The following is a 22,810-nucleotide window of genomic DNA, read 5'->3' on the forward strand; positions in this document are numbered from 1 at the left end:
AGCATTTTAAACAGAATGAAAGAGAAAACTGTAGTTGCAGGATTCTTTATTCGAATTGTATATATTATATATTTTTAAACATTTTTTTTGTCAAATAAGTTTTATTGAAAGACAAAGACTTTGAAGATGTATTTGCATTTATTTTCGTTGCTATATTATTATTATTATTATTATTATTATTATTATTATTATTATTATTATTATTATTATTATTATTATTATTATTATTATATTATTTTACATTATAGCAGGTGGTATAAAAATGTTTCACATATAATATAACTGTATTTACTTTTGGATAGACACATTTTTATTACAAAGATGTGTCTATCCAAAATTAAATACAGTTATATTATATTAAATTAAATGAGACATTTCTGTTGTCAAAAGTCCTTGTCCAAAAAGATGATGCAATTTCTTAAGATGAATTTTATTTATTTATTTATTTGCTTTTTATTATTAAATATATAAATATATGATAAAAAACTAATAAATAAAATCTTTCATCCTAATAAATTGCATAATATATTATAATTATAATGTCTATAAAATAGAAGTCCCTAAAGTTTAAAATATATAAAGTATTCAGTAATCAAAAATAAATTCAATTGTGAATACCCTAGTTATTATAGCAACTTCAATACGATTATAATAATAATAATAATTATTATTTTTAAAGCGATGTCAGTCAGTGATATTTCAATATTCATTATTATACACACGCTTTGTATAAATTCTCATTTAAATTAACGCAGACGTTTCCCATATATCTTTAATGTTCAGCCTTTTTCTATTCAAATTTTTTTGTTGTATAATAAACCTGTAATACTTCGATCTGCTCTGTTATATAATAAATTCATTTCTGCACGCGCGTGTGCGGGAGTCCCTCGTGTGCGCGCGCGCGCGAGTCAGAAGAGAGAAACTCCGTCTGCGTCTCCTCGGCGTGACGTCACGGTGCGAGCTGTTCCCGCGCCGCTGGTGCTGAAGGAATGTGAAGATTTTCTGTGAGATCGGAGTTTATTGCTGAGAAGCTGCGGTTATGGCTTTGTGTTGAATCCAGTCACAGCACGTTAACGGACTGTCCCGTTCCCGCGGAGGTGTGACGCGACGCGACGCGATGTCTCTGCTCTGCGTCGGTGGTGAGTAACACTCTTTCATTCGCCATTTGTTGTGACAGAATTTAAATAACACAGTCACAAAATCCTTTTATCGTATTCCTCACTGTTGCAGTACCATGGCACTTTAATATGAACACAGACATTATGGTATTTGCAAGCGTTATATTTAATGTGCATGTCCAAAAATGTTATTTTTGTCACTCTTTTATCATGGTACGTGTAAAATGAGACTTGTTTAATAAAGGTGTTTGAAGATTCATTCATCAACCTGTTAGTATTGAATGCAGACGCTGTTAGGACACTGCATTAATATTTTAAGGATCTGATATGTAGAAATGTGCTGTTATAAAGGGTTTTGCTGGTATTGTAGTGTGGGGATCTCTGGCTCGGCGTGGGAAGTGTGTTCGTGAGGGAATCCTGTGTGTGTGTGTGTGTGTGTGTGTGTGCTTGATGAAATGACATTTCTTGTGTTGTGAAGATCATCCTGGTCACTGTGCAAATCTTTCAGGACGTCACGTTTCTTCAGCTTCACCCACATTAACAGTGTGGATTAAAATATTGATTGATTGACGGGTCATATTTACGATTGGTTGATTTCAGACGCCTCTGATGCAATGCATGCTCTGAAAGCAATATCTGTTCTGCAACATGTGTACTGCATTATAGTCTTAGAGACTCATGGGCATCCAATGCACTTTAGAAAACAGATCATGGATGGCTGGATGAGTGTAATCCAGCACTGCTGATTATTTTGCTCTGATGCATTGACACGTGGCTGGCTCTCATTCTTATTCTGTGCCGCATCAGACTCTTAAACACTAGAAGCGCTGGTCATTAAGCGCACAGCTGTTCAAGGGTGAATCGCACTAAACCTTCCGAGATTAATGCATGAATCATTTTATCCCAAAATCAAAAAAAAAAAAAAAAAAAAAAAAAAAAAAAATATATATATATATATATATATATATATATATATATATATAGATAATATGTATTTATATATATTATATAAAAATAATAAATGTTATAAATAAATATATAAATAATACGATTCACACAAAAACGCATAATATGAACACATAATTCATTAAAAATAAAATTGTTGCATTACACTAATGAAAATTGGATTTTTGTTTGCTGATATGAATTAATTTAATATGTCGACATGATATTTAATGAAAAAGCAAATTAGCAAATATGCCAAACCCCTTTAGTTTAGAGCAAAAACTAAACTAAATTTTAACTAAACTAATTAAACTAAATTTTCATTACCATAATGCAAAAATATCTAAATTATATATATATATAATTATTATATTATTATATATAATTATTATATATAATTATTATATTATTATATATGAAATGAAGCTTATTTTTAAGATTGTTTTTACATTATATTTAATGGAGAAAAGAAAAAAAATTCCACTTCCTTTAAGTGAATACAAAATAATAATATCAAATAAAAATCAACAAATCTAATAAATAAAAATGAATTATATTTCCAAAATGTAAAAAGAATAAAATAACCCTTAATTTATGCTGATTTAAAAACATAAAAAATATGTTACATTAGAATCTGGAGGGGAAGATGTGTTTTGTTTTGTAATGGAAAGTAAAAACACAGTTCAAATAACCCATTTTTGGGGGATAAGATATGATCTAGACAATATAACTGATTTAGAGGAAGTCCCTGAGGAAAGGAACTGTTCAGGAAAAGAGTTATGGGTTTATTTCTCAATGAGACGACGAAAGCTTTTATTCTTGATGTGTGGTTTGTCATGACTGAGGTGTTGGATCAATGCTCATTACAGGAGAAAGTGTGCAGCGTGAAGCGTCATGATTTAATTAAGCTCTTTACTTAAGAGATAAAGTATTGTCAGGCACTCCACTATACTTTTTGTATATATTACCCTTAACAGATTGAGTAATGAAATCTAAAGATGAATGGATTACATTTTTCTGCTGTTGTGTTGAGTGATACGACTCTTATGCTGAATGTGGGAGTGTTTTCATTCGTATGTATTACTGAACATCCCACCTTCACAAAGTCTTCAGTTAGTGCCATGCTTTGATGCTTTATGAGGAGTTTTGTTTCTTGTCCAAATGCTTTTGGAGAGACTAGAAGAAGAGATCTTAAAGAAACAGTTCACCCGAAAAGAAATGTAGCACTGCATCAGTGTCTCATCAATGGATGCTCTGCAGTGAATGGGTGCCGTCAGAATGAGAGTCTGATAAAAACATCACAATAATCCACAGTCCGTCAGTGAACATCTGGAGAAGACAAAAGATGAAACAAATCCAGCATTAAGATGATTTTAACTCAAATCCGAGTCTATAACTCAATGCTTCCTCCAGTGAAAAGTGTTCTGGTCTGAATCAGGAGAGAAATCTGCACATTAATATGAATTTTTTTGAGCTCTTTACCCTTTCTGAATGACAATTATTGACTGATAGAAACATCTGAGACGATGTTGACCTAAACGAAGCATCTCAGGAGACTTAATGAGCTCTAAATTATGAAGCAGTAACATCTGCACGATATCAAAATGCTTTCTTTCTTCGTTTCCTTTCACAGTCAGCTGGAGGTTTTAATAAACAGGGCCTGGGTGTCATTGATTACGATGTGTTGTTTGTGGGCAGCAGATCCAGCTCTGAATTATTTATATTGGCAGTGATTTATGATTCTGAGCTATTATTAAGTTTCCTGGGTTCTGCGATCCAGCGTCTTCTTCATTGATCTGGTCTGGGTACTGATCGATTACAGTGGTCTATTTTAACTGCACTCAATGAAACACCATACGACAGAGCTGCACACCTCTCTCTAATTCAGTCTTAGATGGAGCAGGATGGCAAAGATTGTTTGTGCCTGTATTTATTTGCTTGAAATGGAGAGAACCGAGTGGCTTGGAATAGATCGGGTGTTTGAGCACAGATGCACAGTGGACGCTCCGCTCGCTTCGGGTCGTCATATTTCAGTCGACTGTGCAGATATAAACAAGCTGTATCAGATCTATCTATTTAACTGTACTTCTGCTGCTGCTGAAAACATCTGTAAGCTGTTTGCTGGTGTTGGCCAGATTGTCGTAGCAAAGTCAGAATGACCTCCTCTTCAAGGTTCACGAAACGGTTCTTCATAAAGTGTGTTGCGGTTGTGTTGTAAGTAATCTTAAAGATTCCTAATTGCATCTTTTCGGAAGAACAAATAAAGTAATTTTTCATGTCATCTCTCTGACATGACTGCTTCAACACTAACTGTGTTACTGAATCAACCCCTTCTTTCTTTGCGTCAACATTTGGGCGACATCACACAAATATTTCCACATAGTGATGTAGAGATGTGGGGGCGTGTCTAAACGAGGGGTTTCAGGGGGGCGTGGCAGAGTCTTAGCTTTGATAAAGAATAACTCTTTGGATTTGAGAGTTTCGTCTTTGAAACTTTACTGATCTTCTTCATGCACCAAGAGCTTGTAACACTCTAAAGAGAAAAGGATACATTTAAATTTAAACCAGTAGAGCATAACAATCCTAAGATCATGCTTTTAATTCCCAACTAAATTTACATGCATGAACGGATAAACATTTATGCCGTCAACACAACATCCATTCTGTAAATAAATGTGTCTGCCAAATGCATAAATGTAAAAAGTTTTATATAAAAATAAATACCCTCAGAGGTATAACTTTACATGTATGTTCATGCCCTTAATGAGAAATACTCCACAGTTTCAAGAAAAATCTCGTAGGTTAATTTATGGAAACCCATTTCTGCCAAGTCTCTCAATTTTTACTTCTTTTTCTTGCAATTCTGAGTTTGTAACTAACAATTCAGACTCTGTTGGACTTTTTCAGAATTGGGAGATTTTAACTCTTTTTGTCTTTAATAAATTACATTTAATTTTGTCTTTATAAATTACAATTGTAAATAATAAACTGGTGATTCTGAGAAGAAAAAATTATATTTATATCTAAATTACAATTATTGTTAAATTATTATATTATTAATTATTATATATATATTAAATTATTATGATTATCGTTGGGTATAACCGAAAAAAGACATGATTGTGAGAGAAAAACTCGCAATTTACTTTTTTTTGTTCTATAATAGAAACAAAAAAACAAAACGTAAATTTAGAATTCTGTGAAAAAAACTCAGAATTGTGAGATGTAAACTGAGATGTAAAAAGAATCTCCCAATTCTGACTTTTTACTAGAATGTGAGAAACAAAGTATGAATTTTGATATATAAACTATATAAACATATAAAGAAATCGCGAGAAAAGCATTTAAAATCTTTTTATCTCATGCAGCAAACAAACTTTCATATTAATCAGTATTTCTTACATTTCAAAGAAGTGTGGTGGGTCAAACTGACCAAGAACAGCTCAGGTTTCATCCTTGAACATCACACAAACACTAAAATCTAGTTCCATTGTGTTTGTTTCAGCTCGTTATTGGCTCATTATTTCTTTTATACTAACTCTTCTGTATGTTTTTTACAGTGAAGAAGGGCAAATATGATGGACCCCAGGGTAAGTAAACGGATATCACAAATGAATTCACACATACAGGTATATATGTATGTAAAAAATGTGTATATATGTGTATATATGTGTGTGTGTGTGTGTGTGTAAAAATCATAAAGCATAAAAAATATGATATGTGTAATGTAGATAAAATATGGTGCATTGTGATAAATTCTGAAACTTTTTGCCATTTTCAATTTGGTTCAATTTGTTAATACAAGTTAATTTACATTTATGCATTTAGAAGATGCTTTTATCCAAGGCAATGAAAATGAGAAACATAACAATCAATTTGTCACAAATGATGCAAAAGTGCAATGCCAGGTTTAATATAAAGCTAGATTAGTGCATAGTTCGTTAAAATTAATTAGGTATCGTAAACTAACTATGAAAACGTTTTTTAAACATTATTTACTAATTTCCTTTCAATGTTAATTTATATAAATTTTTTAAAATATAATAAATGTGTATTTGCTGTATAACTAACAATGAAAAGTGTTTATTTTTACATTACTTAATTTTCTAATTTAATGTTAATTTATACAAATACATTTAAATTAAATTAAATGTAAATTTAAAATTAATTTAAAATTAAAAAATTTAAATTAAATTAAATTAAATTTATTCATTCAGTAGACGCTTTTATCCAAACATTCAGGCTATAAATTTTTACGTATCATGTGTTCCCGGGGAATCGAACCCCCAACCTTGTAATTGATATCGCAATGCTCTACCACTTGAGCTACAGTAACACTGAATATAATATATTTAAATATGTATACATTAATTTATACATTTATTTAGAGTTGTTCAGTACAGTACGTTTTGGGGTTGCTGTATGTGAATGCTATGATTTCTATCTCTATTTCTGTTCTTCCTGCAGAGAAATTCAACACATATGTGACTCTGAAGGTTCAGAATGTGAAGAGTACGACCATCGCTGTACGCGGAAGCCAACCCAGCTGGGAGCAAGACTTCATGTTGTTAGTCCTTCGTATTCTCTTCTTCTGTCCTTATCCTTGTTCCTTTCGGATTTATTTTCTTTGCTTTATGTTTAAGTTTATCTCGTGTCTCCTTGCATTTTTTTCCATTCCACGGCCCATGTCACATCTTTATTAATGCAAAAGTGCATTTTGTGTGAATTAGAAGTTGACCGATTTATCGGTTATCGGTGATTAATCGGTACCGATAATTGATTAAATTAAGTTAAATAGTTACGCACTCTTTTAGTTTTAATTACAAATCCTTTATAAAAACTATCGGTTGATTAATCGGTATCGGTAAAATCCACTATCAATTACTATTACTATTAATAATTGTAATAATTGTAATAATATTTTTTTTTCTGCCTGTTGACAGTATCTTCTGATTTATGGAATGATAAAAAGAGAAATCCCAAATATCCCAAACATTTTATATATATCGACAAAATCAAACGAGTTTTGAACCAAGCTTCATCCAATGTTCAGATTTCTGTTTTCAAATATATGCAAATGAGTGTATATATATATATATATATATATATATATATATATATATATATATATATATATATATATATATATATATATATATATATATATATATATATATATATATACGTTCCTCTGCAGAACATCTTACTGTCTTTCATCCTTTGTTCATTTTCGATTCCCATTTACAGGTTTATTCTGCGGTTTAGTCTGCGCTCCTCTTCCACCTGCATTTATCTTCATCTAAAGGTTGTTCTGTCTTCTGATTCTCTCTCTGTTTGTGTCCAGTGAGATAAATCGTCTGGATCTGGGCCTGACGGTGGAGGTGTGGAATAAAGGACTGATCTGGGACACCATGGTCGGCTACGTTTGGATTCCACTGCGGAGTATACGCCAATCTAACGAGGTCGGTGTTGCATCATTGGGTTTGCATGATACGGCTGATATGAGCACCGTTCTTAATACCTGTTCTAGTATGAGAGCTAAAACAAAATGCTGTTTAATTAAAAAGTTAAATATCAAGCTTTAATTGAAAGATTGGTAAAATAGGGAATCTAATAGAGACTTTTACTTGAGGCTTCTGAGGCCGGATTTACAAAAATATTCTTAAGAAATGTCATAAGATACATTTCTTGAAGTTTGTAAGAATGTTTCTAAAGGCAATTCTTTGAAAATTATATATTTTTTCTTATTAAGAAGAAAATCAGGCTTATTTGGAAGCTTGTTTCTGCCAAGTAATAAAAAATAAAGGTAATTATGACTGATTATCTCACAGTTCAGACTTTTTTTTATGGAATAATAAAAATAAACATAATAAAAATTTCAACTTTTTATCTGACAATTCTGTTTTTTTTTTTCATATATATATATATATATATATATATATATATATATATATATATATATATATATATATATATATATAATATTTTTAATAATTTTATTTTGCAACTCAGATTTTTCTTCTCAATAATTTCGAAAAAAACCTCAGAAGTTTGAAATATAAACTGAGATGTAATATTGCAAGACAGAAAAATTAGAATTCGCAATTAATTTATGTCTCAGTAAACGTAAAAAAAAAAATTCTGTAAAAAAACGTAATGGCGAGATGTAAACATAATTTTGGGAGAACAAAATCAGATTTGGGAGATATTATCTCAGAATCGTGAGAAAAGACATAATGCTCTGTAATAATCATAATAAGCTTGCATGATATTTTCGCTGTTTTTTTAATGCACCATGTACTTTAAATAATTATTTTTGAAGCGTCTGTTTAAAGATGCGCTCATTTGCATGTATTGCATTAATTTGTTCGCCATCTGTCTTGTACTGAATGTTCAAGAAATATTGCATATGTATTGAATGCTGCTTAAAATTCTCGTAATTATAGGCTCAAATTTAAAAAAAGAATGTCATGCATACACGTAGTTATGTATGTTGTAATGCTAGCAACAATTATTTTGAAACAGCCCAATAAATCCATCTTACCTTTGGGGATTTAAGACAAGTTGAAAGTTATTCTAATAGAGGTAATTTATGATGAATTTTAACAAGACTCTTTTCAAGTAGTTTTGTGTTACGAACAATCTTAAGAAAAAGGTATAAGAATATTCTAAAGAAGTATTTTTGGGAATAAAAAATATTAGTTTTGCTTTTTTTTTTTTTGAGAAAAACTACCATCAAATACACGAAAGACCGTTACATCAAAATAAGAGTTTGGTTTAACTTGAAGAAATTATGACAGAAACATATTGTCAATGTAATTTTCAAAGCAATAATAACAATTTTATTTTTCTAAAGGAATTTCATACAAACAAGGTGATTTTTATTAATTTATACAGTTCTGTTTTGCAGCATCTTGTTTGAAAAAATAAAAATGCAGTGTTTTGTTGTAAATTAATTATTTGAATTCATTTCAAAATATCGATTCAATTGTAAAAATTTTATTAATTAATTTAATTAAGACACCATTTTTAAAATAATAAATTAGCATTGAATCTTAAAACGCAGAATCCAGAAAAAATAAAAAAATAAAACAGAATTTGAAAAAAAAAAAAAAGTGGCTTTTTATGGGGACTTAAATTAAAAGTGAGTTACGGAAAGCATTTAATATCGTGATAAATACTGATATTTTATGATGTGAAAAAAAATCATGATAATATTTTTAGCCATGTCGGCCAGTCCTAGTTTTAATCATAAATTCTCTTAATTCTGATGCATTTCTCATAAAACTTAAGTAATTTTGCTTCTCAAGTGAATGTATCTTGATTTCAAGAATGTTATATAGATATTTGACCTGAAAAACGAGATAAAAATATCAAGTAATTAAATAATGTTTTGCAGTGTGATGGAAAGGTGCCCAAATTTAAATGAAAATGTTATGAGCTATGAAAGAGCAAAATAAGAGCAGTACAGCTGTTTTTTTTTGTGGTGAGATCAGACTTTAAATTAAATTGAACTCGGGATGACAGTGTGATGTGAGAGAAGGGAAGTGAAGGTCAGGTTTTTGATTAGATCTGGTTCAAACATGGCATGCACTGCTGGATTTATGGCTGTAATGCACCTCAGACCTCGTGCACCTGTGCCCTTCCTGTCCTGTTATGTAACCCAGTTATTTAAAGACTGCGGTTTTATTGAGTTGCCTTCCATTTACTGCTTTTATGTCCTGTTTTATAAATGACCTTGAGCTTTTCCTCATGCGTTCACATGTAACATGAATAATATATCATCTGCTGTCAGTGATTAATGAGCTTTGACTTCTCTCGGTCGCTGATGCTCTGGTGTTTGTGTGATTTAAAGCTGTCGAGGGTTAAAAAAAACTGTGGAGACATGCATAAAAAACAAAAACGACAAAAAATGACAAAAATTATGAACTCTAAATAAATAGAAATTTTAAATTTGAAAATAAATCTAAATGGTACTCAAGCAACACCGCTCTGGATGGAAATCACTATTAACATTTATTATTAAATCACTATAATTTTTTTAATGGATTATATATTATATTATATATATTATATATGTATTATATATTATTTAATGGATTATATATATTATATATATATCTATACATTTATTTTTTATTTTATTTTTGCAAATATTAATACATATTGGGTATATTTGTGTGGATCAACAACTGTTGTTTTAAAATGCCTCATAAAATAAAAGGCTGACTTGAATAAAAAAACTCAAAAAATGGTACTATTATTTTTATAATTTTTAAAAAATATTTTTATAATATTATTTTAAAATAAAATAAAATAAATGTAAATAAGTATGTACAATAATATATTTGTAATGCCATGTACAATACATATAGTAAAATAAAATTGTTCAATAACTGAAAACTATAAAAGAATATAAAAAATACATATATTATGCAATATGCAATTTATATAAATAATAAATGTAATATGAATATTAGCCTAAAATGTAAAAGTATTTGCATTTGATGACAAAATGATATGCATAATGAGTCTGAAGGGGTGTCCCAGTTTACATACTTATGTACTATACTATGCCATTTACTAGTAAGAATAATAAGTGCACTTCCTTATTACTTATTTAACCAAAAAATGAATTGTGAGATGTTGGAAACTGATAAATTGCATCCTGGAATGACTGTGATGATGATGGATGACAAACTCGCTGACTAAATGTCATATGCGAGACATAGTGCCTACTTTAAGTGCATAAAGTATGTAATTTGGGATGTGTGTAGATGTGTAAATACACTTCTTCTGTGTGTGTTTGTGTTTCAGGAAGGACCAGGCGAGTGGCTGACTCTAGATTCTCAAGTTATAATGGCAGATAATGAAATCTGTGGCACCAAAGATCCAACCTTTCATCGTTTGCTTCTGGACACACGCTTCGAACTGCCACTGGGTCAGATTATATGTGTGTGTGTGTGTGTGTGTGTGTGTGTGTGAGACCCGCTTTCACTCTGACGAGTCTTCTCCATTACATACTCCGTAGATATGACATCTAAGATACGACCTCAGGCTAAGACGTCTCTTCTGTGTGTGTTTCTCCCATAGACATCCCAGAAGAAGAGGCACAATACTGGGCCAAAAAACTGGAGCAGCTCAATGCCATGCGAGACCAGGATGTGAGTCTGTCGTCTCTCTGTGCTGTAGTTTCTCCATAAAACACAAACGTACACTTTTCAAAACAATTACATCTGTAAATTAACCTAATGTGTTCACAATCGCAAATCAAAGACAAACTTGTGAGATGACATAGTAGTGCTGGGGAATATAACGCAAAAAAAAAGGCGGGAAAAAAAGTTTTTAAGTATTTAATATTTGTAAATGTACTTTTTTTTGCCCCCGACATATTTGAAATTGTTTACTGCAAATCAGCACACACAAAAAATATATCTATAGCAATAAGTAGTCAAACTAATTTAGTCAGTGTGACTACTTATTGCTTTTTTTTACTAAATGAAAACAATATAACATTTAGAATAATATTTACTTGAAGGTACTTAAATTATACTATATTAGAAGTGCAATATTTCTTACAAAAAGTTACAACAAAACAAGTTCTTTGAAGAACAAAGAAACACATTATATAGAAAAAGTGGCTGGAGTGTCTTAAAAAGACTCAATTTCACTAATTAAAGCCTTAAAAGATCTTAAATCAGAGACAGAAATTCTTAAATTCATAAAGTCATGGCATTAAATGTTGCATGCACTGCAAAACGTCTCGGTTACGTACGTAACCCTCGTTCCCTGATGGAGGGAACGGAGACGTTATGTCGACCGACAAATGGGGTCTCACTTGGGAGGCCAATCATCTCTGATTTTAAGAGAAAACGCCAATGAAATTGGCAAGTGGATTAACACACCTGAGCCACTCCCCGTGCCAGCGGGTATAAATAGGGCGACAGGTGCATCCACTCATTAGGTTTTACGCTGAGGAGCCGAGAACGTGTCCCGGCAACAGCGAATGGTTCAAGGTTGTGGCATGGGGACATAACGTCTCCGTTCCCTCCATCAGGGAACGAGGGTTACGTACGTAACCGAGACGTTCCCTATCTGTCGGTCACTACGAGTTATGTCGACCGACAAATGAGGTCCTATGGAAAACGCCATAACCTGAACCTCGTCACAACCCTGAGGCGCTGCAATTGTTGACAAGCCTTGGCGTGCCACAAAAGCTACGCTTAAGGTCGTAACCTTCCCAAAGCCCCAGCGCAAATTCACTGACCTTGGTACCGAAGGGGCCAAAGGGTGAGTACATCGCTGCTGGAGAAGGCCATGCTGCTGTTCCGCCCACATAAAATAAATGGAAGGGATTTCAACCTTCGGTGAAAGATTGCTTCAAATCTTCCCTATTTGTTCTTTCAGCTGGCAAGACAATGGGGAAGCGAGCCTAGGAAAGGCCGCTACGGAGACCACATCCTACCCGTAGGGAGGTGACATGTGGATATACCGATATGGACTGACCCAGGGGGCAGTACTACATATGGAAAGGGTCTCTGAGGCAGGTCCTACCTTGGAGCAGGGATGGAACGGCTGCCAGAAGAGACTGACAGAGCGATCTGTCAAGGGAAGACACGGGTTTGCCAAGAGGGAAACCTTACCGTGGAAGAAAACACATATGGGATTACCCGTAGGGAACCCAGCCATATGGACACCTAGCCCAGTACAGGGGCTGACCGGCTCCGGGCATGCTAACGCCAGTACTGGGCCTGGCGACAGACTGCTCCGCCAAGTCTGACGCCGAGGGTGCTGGAGGATGCTCGACCAGGGTACGCCAACCGGGGAACTCTACTGGGAGAAGAAGGCGCTCACATCCCCGTGTTAGGGGGAATGGCGCAGCAAGCGAGACACCCAGCCAGCCCTTCCCGCCAATTACCTGTTACCCAACACACGGGAGGAAACTGGCTCTACACGGAGGTTGTAAAACCTCGCAAAGGTGTTAGGTGTCGCCCAGCCCGCAGCTCGACAGACGTCTGCCAGAGAGGCGCCGTGCGCCAACGCATAGGAGGAGGCCACACTCCGTGTGGAGTGGGCCCTCACCCCCAGGGGGCACGGCTCGCCTTGGGAATGGTAAGCCAAGGCGATGGCGTCCACTATCCAGTGGGCCAACCTCTGCTTAGAGACAGCCTTCCCCTTCTGCTGACCTCCAAAGCAGACCAGGAGCTGCTCAGAGCTTCTGAAGCTCTGGGTGCGGTCCACGTATATGCGAAGCGCTCTTACGGGACACAGCAACGACAAGGCTGGATCTGCCTCCTCCAGGGGCAGCGCTTGCAGGTTCACCACCTGGTCTCGGAAGGGAGTGGTGGGAACCTTGGGCACGTATCCAGGCCGGGGTCTCAGGACAACGTGAGAGTAGGCCGGCCCGAACACAAGGCACTCTTCACTTACCGAAAATGCTTGGAGGTCCCCGACCCTCTTGATGGAAGTGAGCGCGATCAGGAGCGCTGTCTTGAGAGACAGGAACTTCAGCTCAACCGAATCCAGCGGCTCAAAGGGACCCCTCTGAAGTCCCGCCAGGACAATAGAGAGGTCCCAGGAGGGAATCAGGGGTGTCCTAGGAGGATGTAACCTTCTGGCACCCCTCAGGAACCTAACGATCAGGTCATGCCTCCCCAGGGACCGGCCGTCCACTGCATCGTGATGTGCTGCAATGGCAGCCACATACACCTTCAGGGTGGAGGGTGACAGCCCACGCTCCAGCCTACCTTGCAGGAAAGAAAGCACGACTCTGACCGGGCATCTCCGGGGGTCTTCTCGGTGAGAAGAACACCAATTCGTGAACAGACTCCACTTCAGAGCATAGGCCTGCCTCGTAGAAGGGGCTCTAGCCTGAGTGATAGTGTCTACCACCGCTGGGGGCAGATCACTGAGGTCTGCCGCGTCCCGTCTAGAAGCCACACGTGGAGGTTCCAGAGATCTGGACGCGGGTGCCAAATGGTGCCAAGCCCCTGAGAGAGAAGGTCTCTCCTCAGGGGGATGCGCCAGGGAGGGGCTGTCACGAGGAGCATGAGTTCCGAAAACCAGGTCCGGGTGGGCCAGTAAGGCGCAACCAACAGGACCTGTTCCTCGTCCTCCCTGACCTTGCACAGTGTCTGTGCGAGCAGGCTCACTGGGGGAAACGCATACTTGCGTAAAGCCCGAGGCCAGCTGTGTGCCAGTGCATCTGTGCCCAGGGGGGCCTGGGACAGGGAATAGTACAGCTGGCAGTGGGAGGACTCGTGGGAAGCAAACAGGTCTACCTGGGCTTCCCCGAATCGACTCCAGATCAGCTGGACCGTCTGGGGATGGAGTCGCCATTCCCCGGGGAAAGTGAGCTGTCGTGAGAGCGCGTCGGCTGCACGATTGAGCTCCCCCGGGATGTGGACAGCGCGCAGCGACTTGAGCCACGTCTGACTCCAGAGGAGGAGATGACGGGCGAGTTGAGACATGCGGCGTGATCGTAACCCGCCTTGTCGGTTGATGTACGAAACAGCCGCAGTGTTGTCCGTGCGGACCAACACGTGCTTGTCCAGCACTAGCGGACGAAACCGTCGCAAAGCTAGATGCACTGCCAGCAACTCCAGGCAGTTGATGTGCCAAAGCAGTCGAGGTCCTGTCCAGGACCCTGAGGCTGCCTGCCCGTTGCATGTCGCGCCCCAGCCCGAGTTGGAGGCATCTGTTGTGACAACAACGTGCCGGGACACTTGTTCTAAGGGCACGCCGGCCCGTAGAAAGGCAAGGTCCGACCAAGGGCTGAATAGGCGGCGACACATCAGTGTGATGGTGACACGATGTGTACCGCGGCGCCATGCCCATCTCGGGACTCGGGAGTGTAACCAGTGCTGAAGTGGTCTCATATGAAGCAACCCGAGCGGCGTGACTGCGGCTGCGGATGCCATATGCCCCAGGAGCCTCTGAAAGTGTTTCAGCGGTACCACTGTCCTGCCTCTGAAGGAACTCAGGCAGTTCAGCACTGAGTGGGCACGCTCGCTGGTGAGACGTGCCGTCATACTCACCGAGTCTAACTCCATACCGAGATAAGAGATTCTCTGCACAGGGGAGAGCTTGCTCTTCTCTCGGTTGACCTGAAGCCCCAACTGACTGAGGTGCCGAAGCACGAAGTCCCTGTGATCGCACAACTCTTCCCGGGACCGGGCCATAATGAGCCAGTCGTCGAGATAGTTGAGGATCCTGATGCCCACTTCCCAAAGTGGGGCAAGGGCGCCCTCCGCGACCTTCGTGAAGACACGGGGGGACAGGGAGAGCCCGAAGGGGAGGACCTTGTACTGCCATGCCTGACCCTCGAAAGCAAAGCGCAGGAACGGTCTGTGACGAGGGAGGATAGAGACATGAAAGTACGCGTCTTTCAGGTCGATCGCTGCAAACCAGTCCTGGGGCTGAACGCATTTGATAATGCGTTTCTGCGTCAACATCCTGAACGGGAGCTTGTGTAGGGCCCGATTCAAGACTCGCAGATCCAGGATAGGTCGAAGGCCACCGCTCTTCTTGGGCACGATGAAGTAAGGGCTGTAAAACCCCGTCCTCATCTCGGCTGGAGGGACCGGCTCGATTGCATCCTTCGCCAGGAGGACAGCAATCTCCTCGCGCAAGACAGGGGCGTCCTGGACTGCCACCGAAGTCTGGAGCACGCCATTGAACTTGGGGGGTCGCCGGGCGAATTGAATCGCATAGCCGAGTCGAACCGTCCGGATGAGCCAGCGTGACGGGTTGGGCAGCGCAAGCCACGCTCCCAGATACCGTACAAGTGGCACCAAAGGGACAGTCGACATACCCGCAGTGGTGCAGCGATGGGGAGTCGTGCCGGAAGGCCCAGAAGGCACTGCGTCCTGGGTCATCGCAACCACACTCCTCGTGTTCCCGGAGGAACTGGCCAGAGACGCGTGGAGAGGCGTTGCGTCTCCGAACCGCGACCTGCTGGCCGCTGGCGAAAGGGGGCGTCGTGGGTGAGAGTGAGGAAGCTGTGCGTCGCTCATTGTCAAGCCACGAGCCTTGCAACTCGGAGGAAGGAGAATTTGGCGGAACAGAACAAAACAGAAACTGAAGATTCTCCGCCCGGCCCTCCTCCGGGGGAAGGAGTGGCGCTGTCTTCGCCATCTCCTGAAGAGCAGTTCTCCGCATCTCCGAGTTGCCCGTGTCAGGGCCGCTTGGTCGACTTCCTGGAGGACTTCGCGGCCGGGAGTGACACGGGGGGCGCCGCTCTCCTGCGCGGGGCTCGACGCGCCGGCCTCGAAGAACTCTCGGCACGGGGCGGAGCTGGCGTAGAGGACGCAGGGGGGCGCCCACGGCGACGAGCAGGCTGAGGCGCTACCCGCGACGGAACGGTGGCAGCCGGAGAGACACGTCGAGGCAGGATGTGCTGGATGGCCTCAGTCTGCTTCTGTACCGCCGAGAACTGCTGGGCAAAGTCCTCGACAGTGTCGCCGAACAGGCCTGCCTGGGAGATGGGGGCGTCGAGAAAGCGCGCTTTGTCCATGTCCCTCATCTCAGCCAGGTTCAGCCAGAGATGCCGCTCCTGGACCACCAGCGTGGACATCGCCTTCCCGAGGGACCGCGCCGTGACCTTCGTTGCCCGTAAGGCGAAGTCAGTTGCCGTGCGCAGCTCCTGCATCAACCCCGGGTCGGTACCACCCTCGTGCATGGCTTTGAGTGCCTTGGCTTGGTGTACCTGCAGGATAGCCATGGCATGCAGGGCAGAGGCAGCTTGGCCCGCAGCACTGTAAGCCTTGGCAGCGAGTGCGGCCGTCAGCTTACAGGCCTTGGACGGGAGGCGCGGACGATTCCTCCAAGTGGCGGCGTTTTGTGGGCACAAGTGCACCGCAACCGCCCTCTCCACCTGGGGAACCTCTACGTACCCCCTGGCTGCCCCGCCGTCGAGGGTGGTGAGGATGGAAGATGGAGAAGAGCGGCTTCTGGCCGTGAAAGGGGCCGTCCACGACTTCGTCACCTCTTCATGCACCTCCGGGAAGAAAGGCACCGGAGCAGAACGAGGTTGTGAGCCGCGTCCCGCGCCGAGAAACCAATCATCCAGCCGTGAGGGCTCGGGACTGGGCGGTGTGGTCACCTCCAGTCCGATACTCACGGCTGCCCGGGCAAGCATGGCCGACAACTCCAAGTCCGATTCGGCAGTGGCGACAACACCCGAGGGGGGCAGCCCCGCCGAACCTTCATCCTCAGAGGTCGATAACCCATCCCCCGATGCAGCGATCGACATCTGGTCTTCGGGCGGCGCACCGAAAGACACGCTGGGACCGCTGTGAGACGGCCCAGCAGAATCAATCGGCAGCTGCACGGGACAGTCGCTGCGTGAGGAGTGAGAGGTCCGTGGGGCGTGGCCCGGCGGAGAAGCTCTCACTGTGATCCTCAGATCTCCCAGAGCGCCAGCCGGCGGCCCTCTGCTCGAGCCAGAGAGACCGGGACGGGTGGCGACAGAGGGGTCTGCTGCACTCCCCTTGAGGAGTGAGAGACGCGATCGCAGCGCTGCCATGTTCATACGCCCACAGTAGACGCATGAATCATCCACGAGCGCAGCCTCAGCGTGTTGGACGCCCAGACACTGCAGACAACGCTCGTGACCGTCAACCGAAGACAGGAAACGACCGCATCCAGAAGGACACGGACGAAACGGCATCTTGAAAAAGACGCGAATCGTCCGTGATTTGCTCTTTTAGAGAACTGTCTCTTTTAGCCGAAGCGCCCAGGGGAATCGCCGTCTCGCAGGGACACCACTGTAACGCGCCGTCACACCGACCAGGAACAGCTCTACCAAAAACAAAGATGAATGGCTTTGTAGTGATCTTCTTCATCGACTACTCGGCTCCGAAGCAAAAATCTAATGAGTGGATGCACCTGTCGCCCTATTTATACCCGCTGGCACGGGGAGTGGCTCAGGTGTGTTAATCCACTTGCCAATTTCATTGGCGTTTTCTCTTAAAATCAGAGATGATTGGCCTCCCAAGTGAGACCCCATTTGTCGGTCGACATAACTCGTAGTGACCGACAGATAGGGAACTGAATATCTTAACATGTATATTTGTTTTGCTTCAATACGAACATCTTAATTTCATTACATAAAGGTACATTAGATTGAGATGCAAAATGAGCATTGCTTTCTGATAAACCAAACAAAATTAACAGCTTTTATGCATAAATACGTGAACAAATATCTTGTTTTCTTTCGGTTCATATCATGAGTTTAATCTGGCAGGTTTGATATGTGGCTAGTGTTTGATATGTGTGTGATTTGTGTTGCAGGATTCATATCAGGAGGTTCAGGAGAGGCCACTGTCTGTCCCAGGAACACAGTGCTGTGAGTGTGATACATGCTTCAAATTAAAGCCTAAATCATTACCAAATTATCCATAATATTTAATTTCCCCTTCCTTCACGTGCTATATCCGACTTAAGACTGTCAATGCATAATTCAGCTATTCTCATTCAGATAATTTCAAGCTAATCTTAGTAAATGCTGCTTAGTAAATGATTAAAGTAACCACATCTTGACCATACAAGCTAGAAATTGTGTCTGATGTTCATTTATTTTTTGAGCGCATTAATATTTTTCAGTCCTTCCTGTATCGTCCGTGAGTCACTGTTAATGTGATTCAGAAGTAAATCAAGCAGAAAGCATGAATTGAGCTCTGACTTACTGTGACTCACGCTCTTATTTCACACAAACACACTCACTCTGCTGACACAGCTCCCGGGGGGCGGGGCTAGGCAGCGGGGCCTTCTGATTGGCTGAGACACGCAGCTGGGAATCATCACTGGATGGCAGCCAAAAGCACTCAAATCACACAACACTGAGTCATCAAACCCGTACTTTACTCTGCTGCAGGAAGAGACACAGACAGAGTCGGTGACTACGTGAAAAATCCTGTCATACTGAAAGATTAGATAGATGCGTGAGAGCCGGGTAAAATTACAGTAATTACAAATACAGTAAAACTGTGAAATAGCTGTTTTCTGTGTGAATCTGTGTTAAAGTGTAATGTATTTCTGTGATGCTCCGCTGTATTTTCAGCATCATTCCTCCAGTCTTCAGTGTCACATGATCTTCAGAAATCATGATAATATGATGATTTACTGCTCAAGAAACATTTCTGATTATTATCAATGTTTAACATAGTTGTGCTGCTCAATATTTTTTGTGAAAACCGTGATACTTTTTATTTTTCTGGATTATTTGATGAATAGAAAGTTCAGATGAACAACATTTATTTGAAAATCAAAATCTTAAATACTTAAATATATAAAACATTTACATTTTGGGTAATATTATTATTATTATTATTATTTGAAAAAAAAAATATATATATATATATATATATATATATATATATATATATATATATATATATATATTTATTTATATATATATATATTTATATAAGTATAATTAGATAAAATAAATATATTTAGTTAGCAATATGAAAAAAAATATATAAGTGCCTACAACTTGCAGAAAATATATTTATCTGTTTTTACATAAATACATTTTCCATAGGATGTATTCACTTATACATTTTTATATACTATATATATATATATATATATATATATAAAACTGACCCCAAAAAATCCTGTACATTTGTTTTTATGCCTTGCAAACATTTATTTATTTAAAATAAACCTTCTTAAACTAAACCTTCTTAAACCTTTATAAGAATTTCTCAAGCATTTTAAACTCATTGTAAAATCATAGATGCTTCATTTAAATCCGGTAAAAATATAAACAAATCACTGTATGATATAGTTTAGCATAAGTGGGTTTATTCATTTGTATCTAAATATTTTGTCAAGGCAAGTACAAATATTATCTAAAATCTCTGCATGGTTAAGTGAAGTAGCATTACTTTTAATAGCAATAGACTGATAAAAGCGGTAGTTTTGAATGTTGTATAAAATAAATAATCAGTATTATATCGAGCATCGCCCATGTTTATGCTTCACTGTTGTCTCTGGAAAGACTCTGAGTGCAGACTTACAGTGTGTTCTTTTCAGGGCAAACCCAGGTTAAGCGTCAGCATTGCATTGTGGGTAATTCTCTGTCTTCTCTTGTCTCTCACAGGTAACTGGTGGGGCGACCAGCAGAGTGAGTTTTCATATCTATCATCATAAAATAATTAATATGACATCTACTTTCCTATTGGTTTTCCCTTTAGTTAACATCACCAGAGTGGATTTACTCACTGATCGAGCGTTTCATGCTTGAAGGCCGTGGATTTGCAGTTATTTCTAAGCTTTGAAAATTGAAAATGTAAAGACGTTAGCATGCAGAAGTGACTGAGAGACTTTTAGCATGCTAAAATATTTAGTTTAATATTTATTTCAGCACCACATTCAGATATTTTGGATATTTCTTAGGCTTTACAAGTATTGTCACTTATACAACAGATTCAAATACTGAAAGATGAAACTTTTAATACTACAGCCATAATAACTTAAAATTAAAATCCATCACTTCGTGTGAATACAGTAAAAATTTAACTAATAGATGATTGCCATATTTGCATTTTGTTTAATCGTAGTACATTAGGACTGTTTGTCTTTGTATTACAAGTTAAAATATGTAAACGAGGCTTTATCTAATTAGTCATGCACTCATTTGCATATATTTACAGAATAAAAGCCTGAACACTGGATGAAGCCAGGTTAAAAATTATTTTATAAATTAGGTTTTTACAGAGGTGATTTTTAATCACTCCATAAAACAGAAAATACTGTGAAATCCAGAAAAATAAGAAAATAAAAATCATGTTTTTAAGGAATTTAAAATCAGTCAAAGGACTGTTATGGAAGCAAAACGGCACATCGCACTTCTCGAGTAACAGCAGCTCATGACAGATGTGTTTGTGTGTAGATTTAGGAAAGCAGATGTGTCTTTGATTTGTGTGTGTAGACAATGATCCAGACAGTGCGATGGATGACCGAGACAGTGATTACCGCAGTGAGACCAGTAACAGCATCCCACCGTCGTTCTTCACCGCATCTCAACCCAACGCCTCGGTCCACCAGTATCCCATGAGCCACCAGCACCACAGTCCCAGCGCCCCAAACAACCACTGCGACCCGGTCTACGATCACCAGACAGGCATCAGGTGAGAGAAAGAGAGCAAGTAATACTTAATATTTACTTTCTTAATTTTAGAAATTAAGTTTTTCTTGTTGTGCCTAATCTCTCGCTCACTTCCCGTCCTCCTCCAGCCCGACCGGGAGCTACGCATCCTCAGCCGAGCTCAGTCACTGCAGTTCTCAACTGAGCGAAGAGTACGGCGAGCGAGAACTTTACGACGAGAACGACTCGTACCACTCCTGCCACTCGTCCGTGTCCTACAGCAAGGGCTCGCCGGACTGGGACGAGATGCAGGGCACGTACAGCGATGAATGCGTCTACAGTAAAGAGGAAGGAGGAGAAGAAGGTGCTCTTTATGAGGAAGAAGATGCTGACCTGTATCCAGAGGAGGTGGACATGTTCGAGGGCGAGGAGGACTTCAACTACGTCAATGAAGAATTGGGACCGGTTGACGAGGACCAAGAGCTTTTGTTCACTCCAACTGCTCCAACGCTGGACGTCCCATCAGCCACCAGACCTCCTCTGGAGAAACAGACCTCTCTTCACCAACAGTCTCAAAACGCCAGCCAACCTCAAGTCCAACAGTCCAATCAGACTCAACCCAAACCCCCAAACCAACAAGTTCCCACCCCCCAAAAACAGCAGTCCTCAGGCCCACTCACTTCGGTTCAGTCCTTCTTCGCCATGGCTAAGCCATTGACTGCTGTGTTTGGTTTGGGTGGATCTACTCCTTCTCCACCAACAACACAATCCCAACCTCCACCAACACAATCCCAACCTCCACCAACTCAATCCCAACCTCCACCAACTCAATCCCAACCTCCACCAACACAATCCCAGCCTCAGATGGCTCCACCTCCTGCTCCTGCCACCCAACAGATGCCTCCACCATCAAACAAATCCCCTGAGCTTCCCACTCCTGCCCCAACATCCAATTCCAAACCTGCACTAGAACCTAAACCTCCATCCCCAACCGAGGAGAAACCGTCAACGGTAGAGCCACCAATGGAGGAGGAACCTCCACTTCAAGAAGATGGCTTTCACGTGGAAGAACCTCCAGATGAGGAAATAAAGATTGAGAGTCCACCTCCATCTCCTCCTTTTGAAGAGGAGGAACCAGTACCTGAACCTGAGAGGTGCCACAAATATCTCAATAACTCCTTGTTGTTCCAAGATGTTCACACGCCAGATTTACTGGTAATGGTGATTGATCAAGGTTCCAGGCAGCTGATTAGTATACAAAACCCGTTTAAAACCAGCAAACCAGAGTCAATTGGCCACCTAAAATGCACGAACCAGATTTATTAGATGATTTTAAAGCTGTTTTTAGGATTTTTGACTTGGTTTAGATGGTTTGCCGTTAGGATGCATGAGCTGATTGGTGTCCAAAACCACTTTAAAACCAGCAAACCAGAGTAACTTGGTCAGTAAAACACAGAAGGCACATTTTTTGGATAATTTAAAGCTGTTTTAAGGATTTTTGATTGGGTTTAGATGGTTAAACAGCTTGTCTTTAGGCTTGATGAGCAGATTGGTGTCCAAAACCATATTAAAACCCGCAAACCAGACTCACTTGGCCACCTTAATTGCACAAACCACATTTATTGGTTGATTTAAAAGCAGTTTTTAGGAT

General features: G+C 40.2%; 2 protein-coding genes across 4 annotated transcripts in view; one reads left to right on the plus strand and one right to left on the minus strand.

Moving 5' to 3' along the window:
* The window catches only part of LOC113112126 (ceramide synthase 2-like), a 371,308-nt gene that overhangs the window by 24,491 nt on the left and 324,007 nt on the right, over positions 1–22,810 (minus strand). The window lies entirely within an intron of this gene.
* Positions 925–22,810, plus strand: part of LOC113111941 (protein unc-13 homolog A) — a 52,782-nt gene continuing 30,896 nt past the window's right edge. For both annotated transcript variants that reach the window (XM_026277214.1, XM_026277223.1), the window contains exons 1-10: positions 925–1,139; positions 5,624–5,653; positions 6,531–6,630; positions 7,408–7,525; positions 10,881–11,004; positions 11,157–11,227; positions 18,357–18,411; positions 20,173–20,196; positions 21,004–21,202; positions 21,309–22,313. In XM_026277214.1, coding sequence (XP_026132999.1) covers positions 1,118–1,139; positions 5,624–5,653; positions 6,531–6,630; positions 7,408–7,525; positions 10,881–11,004; positions 11,157–11,227; positions 18,357–18,411; positions 20,173–20,196; positions 21,004–21,202; positions 21,309–22,313 — 1,748 coding nt within the window. In that variant the 5' untranslated portion in view covers positions 925–1,117. The remainder of the gene's footprint in view (positions 1,140–5,623; positions 5,654–6,530; positions 6,631–7,407; positions 7,526–10,880; positions 11,005–11,156; positions 11,228–18,356; positions 18,412–20,172; positions 20,197–21,003; positions 21,203–21,308; positions 22,314–22,810) is intronic.

The sequence above is a fragment of the Carassius auratus genome, chromosome 2 (genome assembly GCF_003368295.1).
Source record: "Carassius auratus strain Wakin chromosome 2, ASM336829v1, whole genome shotgun sequence".
NCBI classification, from domain to species: domain Eukaryota; kingdom Metazoa; phylum Chordata; class Actinopteri; order Cypriniformes; family Cyprinidae; genus Carassius; species Carassius auratus.